This window comes from Saccostrea echinata, unplaced genomic scaffold (assembly GCF_033153115.1).
Source record: "Saccostrea echinata isolate AGI-Se365-2 ecotype Australia unplaced genomic scaffold, CSIRO_AGI_Sech_v1 ptg000009l, whole genome shotgun sequence".
Lineage (NCBI taxonomy): Eukaryota > Metazoa > Mollusca > Bivalvia > Ostreida > Ostreidae > Saccostrea > Saccostrea echinata.
In genome coordinates this window covers 5,261,357-5,277,875 of record NW_026889758.1, presented here as the reverse complement: position 1 = coordinate 5,277,875, position 16,519 = coordinate 5,261,357, and the positions used below count along the sequence as shown (strand labels likewise).

General features: G+C 33.3%; 1 protein-coding gene across 2 annotated transcripts in view; it reads left to right on the top strand.

Annotated features, from left to right (window-relative positions):
* Nucleotides 1-15,142, top strand: part of LOC133181667 (tyrosine-protein phosphatase non-receptor type 9-like) — a 35,355-nt gene extending 20,213 nt beyond the window's left edge. For both annotated transcript variants that reach the window (XM_061316223.1, XM_061316225.1), the window contains 7 exons: nucleotides 2,821-2,931; nucleotides 3,787-4,466; nucleotides 5,879-6,039; nucleotides 6,126-6,204; nucleotides 7,527-7,677; nucleotides 8,361-8,568; nucleotides 10,586-15,142. In XM_061316223.1, coding sequence (XP_061172207.1) covers nucleotides 2,821-2,931; nucleotides 3,787-4,466; nucleotides 5,879-6,039; nucleotides 6,126-6,204; nucleotides 7,527-7,677; nucleotides 8,361-8,568; nucleotides 10,586-10,815 — 1,620 coding nt within the window. In that variant the 3' untranslated portion in view covers nucleotides 10,816-15,142. The remainder of the gene's footprint in view (nucleotides 1-2,820; nucleotides 2,932-3,786; nucleotides 4,467-5,878; nucleotides 6,040-6,125; nucleotides 6,205-7,526; nucleotides 7,678-8,360; nucleotides 8,569-10,585) is intronic.
* Nucleotides 15,143-16,519: the final 1,377 nt, after the last annotated feature.

Here is a 16,519-nt window from a genome sequence, read left to right as displayed (position 1 = left end):
TTTCCTATTTTCCTAGCTCAGGTGAGCGGTGTGGCCCTTGGGCCTCTTGTCAAATTTTGTACAGGAGTACAGTAAAACATGCTTATAGCGAACATGCTTATAATGAATCCACACTTATAGCAAAGTGATTTTCATTCCCCATGGGCTAAAAGGCCGATATTTTTAACTGTACAGGTTTTTTTCCCAAGTAAGGGAGGGACTTTATTTTAAATGTGTAGTACCCAGAGGCATTGACTGTCATGCAGACTGTGCAGGGCATTAATCCTATGTACACAAACAGTATACAAAGGAAGTTCTGAGTATTACCTGTACAACTTGTATGTCATACATTTCATCCAGAGATGAAATAATAGCGTATAAGCAGAATTTTTAGCAAGGATTCAATTTTGGCATTATTAGCAAGGGTTCTGAAATTTGCTAAAATTGAATATCACTAACAATTTATTCCGTATCGATTGTTATAACTATCTATCTTGACATCAGAAAGTCGCTAAAGTTATTTCTTGCTAAAAATATATGCTAATTTTTTTTTGATAAATTGCTAAATTTGCGTCTCACTAAAATTTCCACCTACACAGTAAAATCTGTACATCGATAAAAAATATCATTTAGTAATAACTAATATTTGTAAAACTCTGTAATTTCTTATTCTTAATCAATATCAAACAAACAGAAACCCCATCGATTTTTTGTAAAAATATATGTACCTTGAGTCATTGTTTCAATGAGTTGAGTTCATCATTAAAATTATGAACTCAGGTAAATTTAAAAAACTAATTAAGGTGTTCAACCTCACCTGCCCTCGTCAAATTTTTAAATATTATTATCATAATAAAGTGCACAGCCACAGCACATGATATGTCCATCAGACATTGTTCAATAAGGCCAAACAAAAAAATATGTGTGGTTCCGGTTACACCTCCAAAAAAATTAGGGTAGGTAGGTAGTTTTTTTTTTTTTCTTTAAATTAAATGATTTTCTTAATTTTTCTAAATAATACCTATCACTCCTTTGCAAGTGGCATTTAGATGTGGTATGATAATATACTAGTCAATATTGGTAGGGGACACCTACATGCTAGCTTGCTTTGGATTTAACACTATTAAACACTTACACTATGTTTTGCAAGGAGGCCATCATTGCTGAAACTAAAACTTAAACCGGAGCCATTGATAGAAATCTGGGAAAATTCTGGAAAAAATATGAAAATTGCCAAAAAAAAAAAGTTTAGGGTCGGGGGTATAGAATAGGGACGGTCGGGTAACCGGAACCACACATATTTTTTTATTTGGCCTAATCATAAATAGTTTAGAGTGTAAGGAAGAAAATCATGCCAACCATGATACAAAGATTTCAATGATTTTTCCACTCCTTATAATGTTTGTTGTACATCTCATGTGGTGTAGGTATTAATTATAACAAATAATACATCATATATTTCTCAGCTGGTTGTGTTAGAGTTTAACAAAAGCCCATCTGCAGCTATGTTTATTTTTTTTATGCCCCACCATGAATATGGCTGGGGCATATAGAATTTGTCATGTCCGTCTTCTATCCTTCCATCCTTCTGTCTGTCCTTCTGTCACACTCTGCGTTTAGCTCAGTTCAAATCTCAATTTCAAAGAAACTATTCAAAATATTTTTATAAAACTTCATATGCTGATACATATTGATGAGAGCTATCCAACTGCACCAACATTTTTTGACTTTGACCTTTCCTTTGTTTTTCTTAAATTAGTATTTAGCTCAGTTTTAAAGAAACCATTCAAGATAGTGTTATCAAACTTCATATTCTGATACATACTGAAGTAAGCCATTCAACTGTATCAACATTTTTTTTTACCTTGATCTTGACCTCTTTTTTCTTAAATTAGTGTTAAGCTCAGTTTCAAAGAAACCATTCAAGATAGTGTAATCAAACTTTATATGCTGATACATATTGAAGTAAGCTATTCAACTGCATCAACATTTTTTGACCTTGACCTTTCCTTTGACCTCTTTTTTCTTAAATAAGTGTTTAGCTCAGTTTAAAAAAAAATCAGAATAGTGTTAGAGTTGACCATAATAGGAAGACATCTATTGATTTTTGTCCATCAATCCTTTAGGTTAGACAGTTTTTAACCATAATTTCTTTCAAAATTCTGTACATAGGAAACTTATCTATCGTGATATGATGTCAAAAAGTTTTCATTGTAATGATTTCAGATTTTATGCAAAAGGAGTTGATGATGAGAAAAAGACTCCTATTAATGTATGATCATATAGTTTCGCATCTCTGTGTGTATAATGTCTGTGAATATTGTAGTTCGAACAAATTTAAGTTATTGTTCCATATCCCTTTGTGTGATATTTAGTTCTAAACATTGCTGTACTAAGGACAGTTGTGACTTCCTCCGACAGCCCTTAACAGGACCCTCTCTGACTGTGTCTAGTTTTCAGGGTGGCTATCCAAAAATTGTATGTTTAAACTAGTTTTCAGGGTGGCTATCCAAAAATTATATGTTGAAACTAGTTTTCAGAGTGGCTATCCAAAAATTGTATGTTGAAACTAGTTTTCAGAGTGGCTATCCAAAAATTGTATGTTGAAATAGTGCCTTATTTACAAGGTGGCTATCCCAAATTCTATGTTAAGTGCCATACTTAATGACTTTCAAAATTTTGATACCTATCCTGAATTTTATGCTTTATTAGTGTCTTATTTACAGGGTGGCTTCCAGAATTGTATGGTAATGTCTTATTTACAGGATGGCTTCCAAAATTTTGTTAATGTCTTATTTACAGGGTGGCTTCCAGAATTTTATCTTAATGTCTTATTTACAGGGTGGCTATCCAGCTAGACTAAAGAAAGTCCTCATTGTAACAGCCCCACTGTGGTTTAAGGCACCTTTTAAAATTCTCCGACTTTTTGTGCGGGAAAAATTACGAGACAGGGTAAGTATTCAATTTTATCATAAGTAACTAAAATGGTAATATTTTTATCCTTGTCTGAGTTCAGTTAAGGTGTAAGTTGAAAAATATAAGGTTATCCCTAATTTTATCATAATGATTAAATCTGTATATTGATCAAGATTAGAAATGGAAGAACACTGTCAGCTTACATGTATCTAGAGAAAAACTGGAGTAGAGTAATCCAAGTTAATTATTTATTTGTGTGTTGCATAGAACTAACTATTTCATGTTTTACTGACTTGATCAAATTTACTCAAAAACCATTGTGCATCACAACTGCAGATATGAAAACAATATCCTATGAGTTATATCCACTCTATAAAGGAGTAAACATGTGATAAAAATGTATTTTCCCTTGGGAATGGTAAGGAAGTGAATTATTGACATTGAAAAACCGCTGTAAACAATAAACAATCATACACATTAATACAAAATACACCTTAAAAAGAATGTAAAGTTTATTTTGAACCACAATTAACATGTACCATCCTCAATTAGCACATATTCCTTCAGCACTGAAAAGCTTTTAAATTTACCGTGCGTGGTGATCAAATTGTTTGAAGGTCAGTTGTCACTGTGGAATTTATTTTATAAATGACAAAGAGGATAAACATACCAATATGAAAAAGATTGGAAAACAAAAACAATATGTATCTTGATAGTTGTGAAAAAAAACCAACAACAGTCATGATAACAACATTTAGGAAAACCCACCTGTTGAGTGAGCCTTGACATTTTATTTCTTGTGTTATATTTATATAAGATTTCTGATGTCTATAGTAATCCAATGGTTTAACTTCTTGAAATTTCTTGATATTATTAGTTATTATCTTTTAGGTTTATACCATAAACTTGTCCCAGCTTACACAGCATATACCTCAAGAAGCACTTCCCAGGCAGTTGGGGGGCATGTCATCCAGCCAACACAAAACATGGCTACAGCTGTGCTCCCAACTAGCCCTCAAAGAGGAGGCAGATATGAACTCTTATTTTGTGTCATTTAAAAGAAACACAATGGAGGATGGACGTGATTCTACTTGTCGCAGTGTGTCGAGTGACATGTCAGATCATAACATACTTCATAGTGACATTGATTCTGAGGAGTCTAAAGAAACTGTGAATGAGAAACAGAATAATGAGGACCTAGAAAAAGAGGATTCCAGTGACGAAAAGGAGGTCAATGAGGAGAAGGATGATTGGTCAAACTCAGCCCCATCCAAACGGAGGCTTGATTCTGTGAGTGAAAATGACTCAGTAAAAAGAGCAGCTCAGGAGAACAATGAGGAGAATAATTTTGAGGAGAAATCCATCGACAGTCCTCGTAAGAAGCGCCCCTCCTCCTCCACATCCTCAATGTCCAATAACACGATGGAGGAAAGTATACACATGCCTGAGGAAGAAGGCATGGACTTGGACCAATTAGTAGAATATACTCGCACCATGAGGAGGCATGGACTTATGGAAGAGTATGCCAGTATTAAAATGGAACCTCCAGCAGGGACATTCACTTTATCAAAGTAAACATGATTTTTATGCCCCTGGATGGAAAGATCCCGGGGGTATATTGTTTTTGTCCTGTCTGTCTGTTTGTCTGTTTATCTGTTTGTCTGTTTGTCTGTCTGTCTGTTGTCAACTTTAACCTTGCCCATAACTTTTGATTGGTTGGAGCTATGACTTTCATATTTCACATGTGTATTTCTTGTGACAAAACCTTTCTTTGGGTACCATCATATTTGACCTTTTAACCTTGACCTTTGAGTTTGACCCACTTTTGCAAAATTTTATGAGACTTTAACCTTGGCCATAACTTCTGAACAGTTGGTGCTTGTGTATTCTTTGTGACAAGGCCTTCCTTTGGATACCAACAACTTTGACCTTTTGACCTTGACCTTGGAGTTTGACCTACTTTTGAAAAACTTTAACCTTGGCCATAACTTTTGAAAAGTTGGTGCTTGGGGTTTCAAACTTCACATGTGTATTCCTTGTGACAAGACCTTCCTCTGGATATCAACCTCTTTGACCCTTTGACCTTGACCTAGGAGTTTGACCTACTTTTGAAAAACTTTAACCTTGGCCATAACTTTTGAACGGTTAGAGCTAGGGCTTTCATACTTTACATATGTAATCCTTGTGACAATACCTTCCTTTGGATACCAACCACTTTGACCTTGACCTAGGAGTTTGACCTACTTTTGAAAAACTTTAACCTTGGCCATAACTTTTTAATGGTTGATTCTAGGGCTTTCATACTTCACATATGTAATCCTTGTGACATCACCTTCCTTTGGATACCAACCACTTTGACCCTTTGACCTTGACCTAGGAGTTTGACCTACTTTCAAAAAACTTTAACCTTGGCCATAACTTTTGAATGGTTGCAGCTAGGGCTTTCATACTTCACATATGTAATCCTTGTGACAAGACCTTCCTTTGGATACCAACAACTTAGACCTTGACCTTGATGCTTTACTTACTTTTAAAAAACTTTAACCTTCGCCATAACTTTTGAACAGTTGCAGCTAAGGCTTTCAAATTTAACATTTTTATCTTTTGGCCTGGATTTTGACTTGCATTTGAGAAACTTTAACCTTCGCCATAAGCTGCCATACGGGGGCATCAGTGTTTCACAAACACATCTTGTTTTCTTGATTTTTTTCTTTACTTAGCACTTGTACCTTCTAGCATTCTAAACAGGAAGAATATTGTTACAGGAAGTTACCTGTGTATTTTAGGCTCACTTGATCAAAGATCAAGCCAAAAAGTTCAAGATTATTTGTATCCTGTATGAGCACACTGTAGGATCCTGTTTGACTTTCTGAGTTTTCTAGTAGTTACGTGAATGCATAAATCAATTTATGAACAATTTTAAGCAAAAATATTTTTATCTGAATCTTTTGCCTTTTATCAGTCAATGTTTTTATTTATTTAGAGCAAAGCACAATCTTCCAAAAAACCGCTATTCTGACGTATTATGTTTGGACCACTCTCGAGTCATACTCCAAGTCCTGAACAATGATCCCAGCTCAGACTACATTAATGCTAACTTTGTTGATGGTTATATGCACAAAAATGCCTACATATCAACACAAGGTGAGTGGTAAAAATACACAGCAGTGAGCTTCTGATGGAATAGATTGATGTAATGGTAAATTGATGACCAACTTTGGATTTTTTAGGTCCATTACCAAAGACCTTTGGAGATTTTTGGAGGATGGTATGGGAAAATCAGGTCATGGTCATTGTTATGACCACAAGGTATGTTTGGCAAATTGTTTCCAAAGCAGGTTAAAGTATATCTTACTTTGTAAATGTAAACTGCTAGATGTTGATTTTTTTTTATGATAATAGGTTAATATGCATCAATCACTAGAATCAAAGATTTATGGTTGGAATCATATGAAAAATGCTTTGTTAGAGCATATTTTGGAGGATATAAGGTGCCATTTATTAGGTTTTCACGAATACTCAAAATGTTTTCAAGATCCGGAAGATTCATATGTTGACAATTTAGATTTGTTAATTATTGTTCCTTGGGCCAAGATAGGCCACAAAAGAGATGTTTAACATACAAGTATGTTGGGAGAAATTCTTTTTCCCTAGAACTTTGTATGTAAGCTAGGCTACAATTTAATTTTATTCATCGTCATTTAGTTTAGATTCAGATAACCTGCAGTGTTAAGTCAGGGCCAGGGGTCCAAAGTTACACTTAAAAATATTATGAAATATTGCTTACACACCATGACTCAAAATTCATGGAGGAGTAATTATGATTATATGTATTTAACATGGCTAGGAAGAAAATGCCTTTTGACACTCAGGTGATTGCTAAGGTTCATAGGCCTCTTTTATTTTAATCTGTTGCATTAGATGTAATGATGTAGTTATTTGTTTGATAAAAAGATTTTATCATCTCTAACTAGTAGAGCAAGGGCAACAAAATGTGTAGGGCTGTACATGTAGAGTATGTTGTAATTTATCTATGGGGCTATAGAGCGAGGGTGAGCTAAGAGTGAAGGGACATGCATACAGTGTATATTATACAATTATGAACTCTTTCGGTGGTGAATTTTGTTTGTTCTTCACCAGAAAAATATTAATATTAAACGAGGCAAATATTGATATTTTTCTGGTGAATAACAAACTTTAGTCACCACTGAAATAGTCCATAATTGTTTTATTATATAGTAAGGATTTAAATAAATAAGAGATTGCTAAAGGCTACATGATGATACCATTTTCATTGAACCTCGGATCTGTCGTAAAAAAAAAAAAAAGTCCAGATTACAACTTTGCTGTGTGTAAGACATCGAAATGTATGGAAAATAATCCTGCGATAGACATGCCTAACATTTTTCCTGCCCAAATACACAGCTGGCTCCGGCTGTTGCAACCCTTGTTTACAACGTTGTTTGAGGTGTTGTTTGTGACATCACAATCACCACTGCACATGCACTGATCTTCCAGTGAATACGGCTTCAAATCCAGTGAATAATTATGTAGTATTATGAACTGTTTGCTTTTGTATAGATTATATAGGGACTATTTGTAGACTCAATAATAATGTCATACATCTATAGGGCTGTGGAGCGTGGACGAGCTAAGTGTGGTCAGTATTGGCCCCCAGATGAAGACGCCGAGGAACAATTTGAGGATTACCTTGTAATAAACACTCGTATGGAGGTATACCAGGACTACAATATATCATGGCTTTTCCTGCTTAATACAAAGGTAAGAAATCAGAAAGCTGTAAATCAGCATCTAGAGGGACTATTGAAGTACCAGGTGTCTGATAAATCAAGAACTGTACTAACATGTAGAGGGACTATTGAAGTACCAGGTGTCTGATAAATCAAGAACTGTACTAACATGTAGAGGGACTATTGAAGTACCAGGTGTCTCACCATTGAAAAAGAAATGCAACAAATACTTAACATCATATATGCTAAGGTTTAAATCATCAAGTTTTTGAAAGAAAATTTTCTCTGTTATTTTTTCCCCCTAATATTCTGTCTATGTATTTAATATATATATATATATATATATATATATATATATATATATATATATATATATATATATATATATATATATATATATATATATACATATATATATATATATATATATATATATATATATATATATTGTCTTTCATACCTTGATTGTTTGTTAAGTTTTTTGTATCTCATATGAACCAAAGTTTAGTTTTGAGAGAATAAAAGAATTGAATAGATATTCATAACAAGTATTACAAGTTAAATTGATGATAACTTATTGATTTTATTTCACCAAATAAAAGAACAATGTACATGTAATTGCTTGCAGACAAATGAATGCATACAGTTATGCAGATATTCTAATATTATTTAGCAGACAAATGATTCTCAGCAGATTTACTAATTGTTTTGTAGACAAATGAATCTCGGCAGATTTACCACCTTCAGTTTACTTCCTGGCCCGACTATGGGACCCCCAGCTCAGCTGCAGCGTTCTTGGATTTTTTGTTCAAAGTGCGAGCCTGTCAGGAGGAGGCAGTCAGCTCCTTAGGGTCCAGCTGGCAGGGGCATCCTCTGGGTCCTCCAATTGTAGTACACTGTAGTGCTGGCATTGGTAGAACAGGTAAACAATTTTATGCCCTTGAGGTGCGAGGCCCTCAGGTTGAAGGTGAGAGTTCCTCAGTTTGATGATGTGAAGCTCTCAGATTGAAGGTGCAGGCTTGGCCCTAGGATTAAGGTTTGAGGGCCTCAGATTAAAGATGTGAGGCTCTCAGATTGAAGTTGTGGCAAAATATAAAGAGCTAGGTTCACTTTATCCATAAAATGCCCAAATACCAATTAACTGACCAAGACCCAGTTGTCATTTCCTCAGAGAGTCCAGGTATTAAAAAACAGGCTTTGTGAAATTACAATTTCATCTTTAGCAAAGAATTAAAATATGAGCCCACCCCTCGATCCAAAAAATAAAACATATTTTACAATCTTTAGAAACAGTTCTTTCATTTTGTAATTGCACATTTTGGATCAGAAATTGGGCTGTATGCAAAATATTGATAAATGGCTCAAAATTTTGGTCATTTTTGAAGAATTTTTATGGCATCGAGCTCTTGAGCTCGAATGCCATGTAGCGGGCGACCAAACTTTACCCGACCAAATGTGTCAGTCCATGCAACTGCAAAAGAAAATAGCAATAACAATGCATCGATTTCTTTGAAAATGTTCTTTGAAAATGTTTACAGTGAATAATAGCTTGAAAATAAAATTGCATCAATTGTAGTATATCTACAAATAATTCTGTTGCATAAAAAATATATCCTGTTTTATTTTCACACAAGAAAAACGTAACAGTTTCTTGCGGATGAATTTCTAATGAAAGGCTGTGTTGAATGACATGAATTACCTTTATGAAGGAGAACCGTGTAAACACAAACAACTTAATAGGCGGTAAAATAACCACAATATTAAATTAACAGGGATGCTAGAAGACTAAAAGGATTGAATTTCCAAATCTAAACCTTACTTTTACAATCTTATAACCAATTTTATCATAAAAACTGAAGTTACTACTGTATTTCACCATTTCTTCCATATCGCATTTCACCGTATAGGCCTACCACGCCCGCTCATATCTCAATCGTAGTCCTAACAGAGCGAGTTACGGTTGTTGTTTAGATGCACTAAAACAATGCTTAGACATTGACAATTAGAATAATATTCATATAAATTCATTAAATCCTTGATAGTCTAAATAACTGAAAAAAGATGAGTTTGATTGTTTGATGGTGTCTAGTCAATTTGAACCCTGCTGTATTCGGACCATGGCATAATGCCCCAGACTGTAGTTTTGACATTTTGTTTAAAACTTAACATTTTTATTAGTCACTTATTTGACCTACTGCTATCTTCAAATTAAAAAAAAAATGTTTTGAAAATGGTTTTCATGTTCGATGCCATTGAAGCCTTTCAGGCTTTTGATTTAGGATTTGAGAATAATGATGCAATTTATGATGTCATAATACATGGACTAGTGAGAAAAATGCATCATTTGTAATAAATATGCAGTCATCAAAGGTCCAAGAAAAATTAAGTGTATTTTCAACCAAAACTGAGCAATCTTGATTTTTCAGTGTATTTTCAACCAAAACTGAGCAATCTTGATTTTTCAGAAATTTCTATTGCCAAAATATGCCCAAAGTGAATTTCATTCTTCATTTTCATGCCCTCAATTTGAAGGTGTGATGTCCTCAGATCAGTGTGGCAGAATAAGTTTTTCTTTCCTGCCCTCAGATTGAAGATGGAATATAGTTGTACATGTATTGTTTTGTCTGACACAGGCTTGGCAAAAACTTAATGGCATTAGAGATACTCCATATTCTATCAAGGTGAAGGACAAGATAATGCTCAGGAGTCATAATCAGGTCAAGAACTGGCATTAAATGAAATGGTCAATCACAGATTTGCCACTGTGTTTCATAAAGTGACTAATGTAAAAATGTCTTGCACCATAAAGTAAATTGTTTTCAACAATAAATATCCTCTGCCAATCCAATATTTGTAAAGCTTTTGACACATTGTGCATTTTAAATACATTTAGGTATAAGTTCTTTCTAAATGAGCTCATTGTGAGATTTTCGTTATAGGCACATTCATCACAACTGATGTCAGTCTGCGTAGACTTGAACATATACAGACAGTCAACATTAGAGACACAGTCCGCCGCATAAGGTCACAGAGAGCCTTTAGTATACAAATGCCTGACCAGTATGTGTTCTGTCACTTCGCCATCATTGAACATGGCATGAGAGAGGGCGTTATAGGAGATGTGGATTGGACTGGGTTTGACGATAGCGACAGTGACCTGAGTGATTGAGGAGGGCATTTCTAATAATGTGTCACATCATATGGCATGTCATGTGATATCTCATGTGATTTGACATTTCATTTGGTATATCATGTGATCTGTGATGATCATGTGATCTGTGATGCCATGTGGTGCAGTTTTGTTAATATTTTCTCAGTTTTAAGTGATTAGTGTATTTATGTTATTTTTTATTAGTTTACTTGGTATTTTTTGTAGTACTTTTGTTACTTTTGTATTAGCAGTGGAAAAAAAAGATTGTTATTTTTGTATTAAATCTTTTTTGGGTAGCTCATCATTGTTTTCAAAAGAATCAATTGCTAGTCCTTCAGTGGAATTAACCATTGGACATATTTACTTGTATGTTTCTTTAATTTATATGATAAAATTAATTTATAAGTGCATCATCATTTTGTCCACATCTTTAAAGGTGCCAATTTTCTATCATTAATACAATATTTGTCAACTAAGTTGACATTTTCATAGATCTGATGGTTTTGCTTTATAGTGTTTGTACAAGGTATCTTACACTTTTAACACTGTGTTACAGTGTATAATTGTGGATATCTCAGAAAATCTACATATTATGCTTTTCATCAATTAACGTTAATTTTGTGTGATGGAAGTGTAAAAAAAAAAAATTAACAAAAACCATCATTTTGTTTACTGATTTATGGGGGGGGGAGGACCCAGAAAAACTGAATAAAATGGACAAATTTACGATGTCAGGTATTAAATGACAAGTTCACTTTTCTAAAAATTATTTACCTATGTTGGCAAAGACTGTGATTTTCTAGTTATCGTCTATATTTAGCTGTTAAATGATTTTCAAAAGCTTTGCACTCTTCTTACCAAGTCTCAATAAGGGACTAATAGAAAAAATTGTATCCAATCATTATTATGAACATAATTATTGCATTTGTCAGAATGTTTACTAAGACATGCTGTATGCTAAATGAGGCTTAATTTGTCATGCTAAGAAAAATATTTCTTGTAAATCTAAGATTCTGAGTCTTAAATTTCTTCGCATAGTAACAGTGTTTCCTGTATTGAAGTATTACTTAGTATACTATTGTTCCAAATGCCTAATACACTCCAGCCTTGTTAATCTAGATACTTGTGTTCCCCAGCAAATCATCCCAGATTAATGAAGCTTCCGTATTACTGAAATGGACCTTTTATAATTGGTAAATATAATTTTTATTTTTTTCGATGGGAAGGTGAAGCTTCTGGATAATTAGTGTCCGGATTAATGAGGCTCCACTGTAATTGCCTTTGTATTAAACATGTATATTAAATATTAATACAGTTACTCATGTTAACTACATACATGTACCAGACTTGTAACCAGATTAATGGTGTCATAACAGTATTTGGTTGGAGGTTCATGTCAAAACATGGTCGAAATAATTCCTGAATCTCCCCTACTGTTTCAGGCTTTTCTGCGTGAGACTTGGACTAATTTTTTTTTATAGGATAAAAAAACTGTATGTAAACTTTCTTATTATACCAGATTTATTAAAATTTTGGCATGCTGTATTTGAGGGGAATGATTAGGCCCTGCACTTGATTTTCAAGCACCTACTTAACTTTGGCCAAAGCAAAGTTGTGTGACTTGCTGGATGGCTATGTGTTTGTTTTGGGTACTAAAATATATACAGAGAATTGATTTACAACATTTGAAAAGGAAAACTCTCAAAGGTTTGTTTTTAAATTATACCACACACTCAAAGGTGTGCATTTTTATTAAGAATATATAGCCGAATTCATTACTGTAGTGGCACCTATTTGATTCAAATGTTTTAGTGTATATATTGATTAACAATTACTGTCTTGTGAAATCCAGTAATAATTAACATTTTAACTTTCTCATTTGATAAACACCTGAAAGTCAAATGTACATGTCCAGGAAGATAGTTTGGCTACAAAAAAAGTTAATAAGACTAGTATACATAGTAAAGAGAAAACTGTATATGGAAATCTGAAAATATAGAATTCTCTAAAAGACAATCAAATATGCTGTGTGCCTCCTTCAAAAGAACTTTTTATAAAGGAAAATTAGTTATAAAGGTTTCTTTTAGTGCACAGAAAAATCATTTTGTTCACTAAGAATGTGAGAAGGACTAAAATTATATTGTTTAAGTTTTTTGAGTTTTGTAAGAAATCTTGATAAATTTTGATTTTTTCATTGTGTACTTTTAATGCATGTATGTATAGAATTAAATTTCCCCTTTCATATTATCGTGATATACAACAGGTATTAGTGTGCTGAAAGAACTATATACGGTAAGGGCGTATTCCTGCCCCCATATTAGTCAAATTTTGAAAAACTCTTGAAATGAGCAAAAGTGCATATAAATGTATAAAATAATCCAAATTAAGATAATATATTATAAAATTGGAAAAAATAGTTGGCTTTTCTCGTCTCTGTGACGTCACAAACTATTTGGATTTCCGTTATTTTTAAAATAGAGGCCAAAATGCACAGAGTTTGTTCAATTTTGACTATAGTATTTATAGAGCGCAAGCTTGCTCAGGTACCATATTCACATATTTCATTGATATTATCATTCTACACATTATATCAAAAGATCTAGTCTGAGCAGACCTGCGCTCGATAATTTCCAATCAAAATACCGACGTAAAATACACTTTTCTCTCAAAATTATTGCAATTTTGAATTTACGTCATTTTATTGACGTCATATCTAACTAATGATGTCATAATTGATAAAAATATTTAATGCTTTGAAGTCTGCAAAAATCCACCTGGTTTAGAACATAATTAAAGATTTCTCCATCAAAGTTTTATTTCGGGGGCAGATACTGGCCACTACAGAATATAGTCCTTTGTAGTCAGTGTTTCTTTTCAGAATAATACAAATACAATCATGCATGTGGAGATCAATAATTAAATATGCAAGTTTTATAAACATTAGCATTAAAATATAAGCCTCAAGGCTTAATTAAAGGAAAACAATAACTGGTCAACTAGGGTACATAACCAGTAAACTGGTCTAAACCACTCTTCTCTCTAAATGCTATTTTTTCCAAACTCTGTACAGCTTAAATGTGTAAACTTGGACATGTATAATTTATGTCAGAAGAAAAATTAGACTTCCTACTGGTGTTTAGTGGATATAAGAGACATGGATTTCTACTGGTTTTAGTGGATAAAAGCTAGGGAAATGGGTTCCTACTGATTGAAGTGGATACAAGGGAAATGGTGGATAGAATTTTTGGGGGGGTTAAATTTATTTGATTTTCAAAGAACATGTTAAAGTAAGAGTATAAAAAAGTTAAAGGAGATGCACAGTATAAGGTGACAGTCCAACATTTTTCAATATTCTCTAAACTGATTCCATATGAATTAGATTTTTACCACTGGGGGCTCTAAATTGCAGAAATTCTTATATTTTGTCTTTGAAAATCTTCATACATTGGATGTGTCACCAAATCAAATATTCCTCATTTTATTTCATTTTTTATCCAAAGACATGTAAGTCCCTTAAATAAAAGATAACATTTTGACTTTGTTTAGTAAATAGAAAAGTGGGTTTTCTATTTCCATTTTTATTAATTGAAAAATTTAATTATTGATTTTCAAACATTGATTTTTATAAAAGTCTGCATAGAGTGATAGACTTCTTCAGAAATGTACAGTGAAGGTTTTGAGATACGTGTAACTGAATATTTTCTCTAAGTTTTCTCGTATATTGGTATGAACTTAGTGGTAGTATTAAAACAAATTAAGAAAGCAAAGCTTTGCATTAAAACTATAATCCTGATGTTTTCCGAGTGTATCTGCATGAACCTATAGGGAGTTAAATTTACATTCCAACTTTTTATTTTATTAATCTGTACAAATTATTGGTATTTTGATTTTTTTTATAATAATATCAAACATATTATTAAAATATAGCCTTAAAAAAATTTCCCCCCCAAAATTATTATTTAAAATCATACTCTTGAGTATATCTACCACCAAAACTTGGTCAGAAATGTCATTTAATAAGTAAAAATGTATAATACATGTACATAATTATGGTTTTCAATGTTATTTGCATCTCATTTTAAAATTTTTATTAATGAACAAAAATAAAGCCATGTAATTTTAATCCAGTTTCAAAGGTTATTCAAATTAAATACAAATTAGAATTAAAAATTAATTTTTAAATTTTCAAAAAGTGAAGTTTGATATGGGCCAGTAGTACACGTTGTGTTGTAATTGTCGTCGTGTTTTAATTCTGTGACTGTGTTAATTATTAATCACCATGTCTATCAATATTGTCATTTCATGATACATGTAAAAGAATAAAGTAATAAAATACAGTATTCCATTGGCCTTGTTGAATTGATCTGAAGATTATTTTTAGGTCACCTGAGTCACTCAGGTGACCTATTGCTATCGGTTTTTGTCCGTTGGCGTGTGTCGTGCAATGTGCGTTAACATTTGAACATTTTTAGCTTTTTCTCTGAAACCGCTTAACCAATTTCAACCAAATTCAGCATATAGCATCTGTGGGTGAAGGGGAACAAAAATTGTGAATTTCATGGTTCCTGCCCCCTGGGGCCTGAGGGTTGGGGCTAAAACCACCAAAATTAATGCAATCTTTAAAAATCTTCTTCTTTACTCCTGGACTTCAAGCAGTCAAACTGTTGGCATGATTGTAATAAGCATTGAGCCCTCTACAAAAATTGTGAAATTCATGGCCCCAGGGTCAGGGATTCTGTTGCTGGAGTATATAGATCATATAGTGAAAGTGCATTATTTCTTTGAAAATCTCCTTCTCTGCTCCTGGGTATTAAATAAAGAAACTAAGTACATAGTTATGATATGTTTCATTGTACCAGTCAAGTGTCAGATGCATTTTCAGCAAAAGAATGACCAGGTTAATGTTTTTGGAGCAAGTTCATTCTTTAAGTAATGATAAGCCCTATGGTGACCAAACTTGCATATATGATGCATCTAGGGGTGCATGCACACCACCAGACTTGCTGCAGATGCTGGATCTGACCGATATTTTCTAAATAAGTGACCATATTAAATTAAGTTTTTAAAGCTTTTTTTTAATAGTTTAAGGTCATTTTCAAGTAACTCAAGATCTTTGGAGACTAAAATTGCATGGATGATACATCTAAGGATGCACACTACTGACTTATTCAGATGCTGGATCTGACCTACATTTTACAGATGAATGACCAAGTGAAAAGTTTCAGGAGCAGGTTCATTCTTCAGTATATACTGTAAGCCCATTGGTGATCAAACTTTCATGGATGATGTTATTGATGTATCTAGGAATGCACAATACCAGACTTGCTTCAGAACCTGGATCTGACCTACATTTGTGGATGGATGACCAGGTTTCACATGCAAGGAACTATAAGCTTTATGGTGACTTAACTTGCATGGATAATGCATCGAGGAATGCACACTACCATTAAGGATGCATCTGACCAACATTTTCCAAATGAGTGACCATTTTAAAGTTTTTTGTGCAGGTTAATTTTAACTTAAATCTCTACCAGGACCAATTTAAATCCATGTATGCTGCATCAAAGCATGTACACTACCAGACTTACTTCAGAAACTGGATTAGACATGCATTTCTGGATCATTGAAGAGTTAAATTTTTGGATGAAGTCCATTCTCAGGTATGCATTTGTTGACTTGACTTCCATGGATGATGCATCAAGGGATGCACTCTATCAGACTT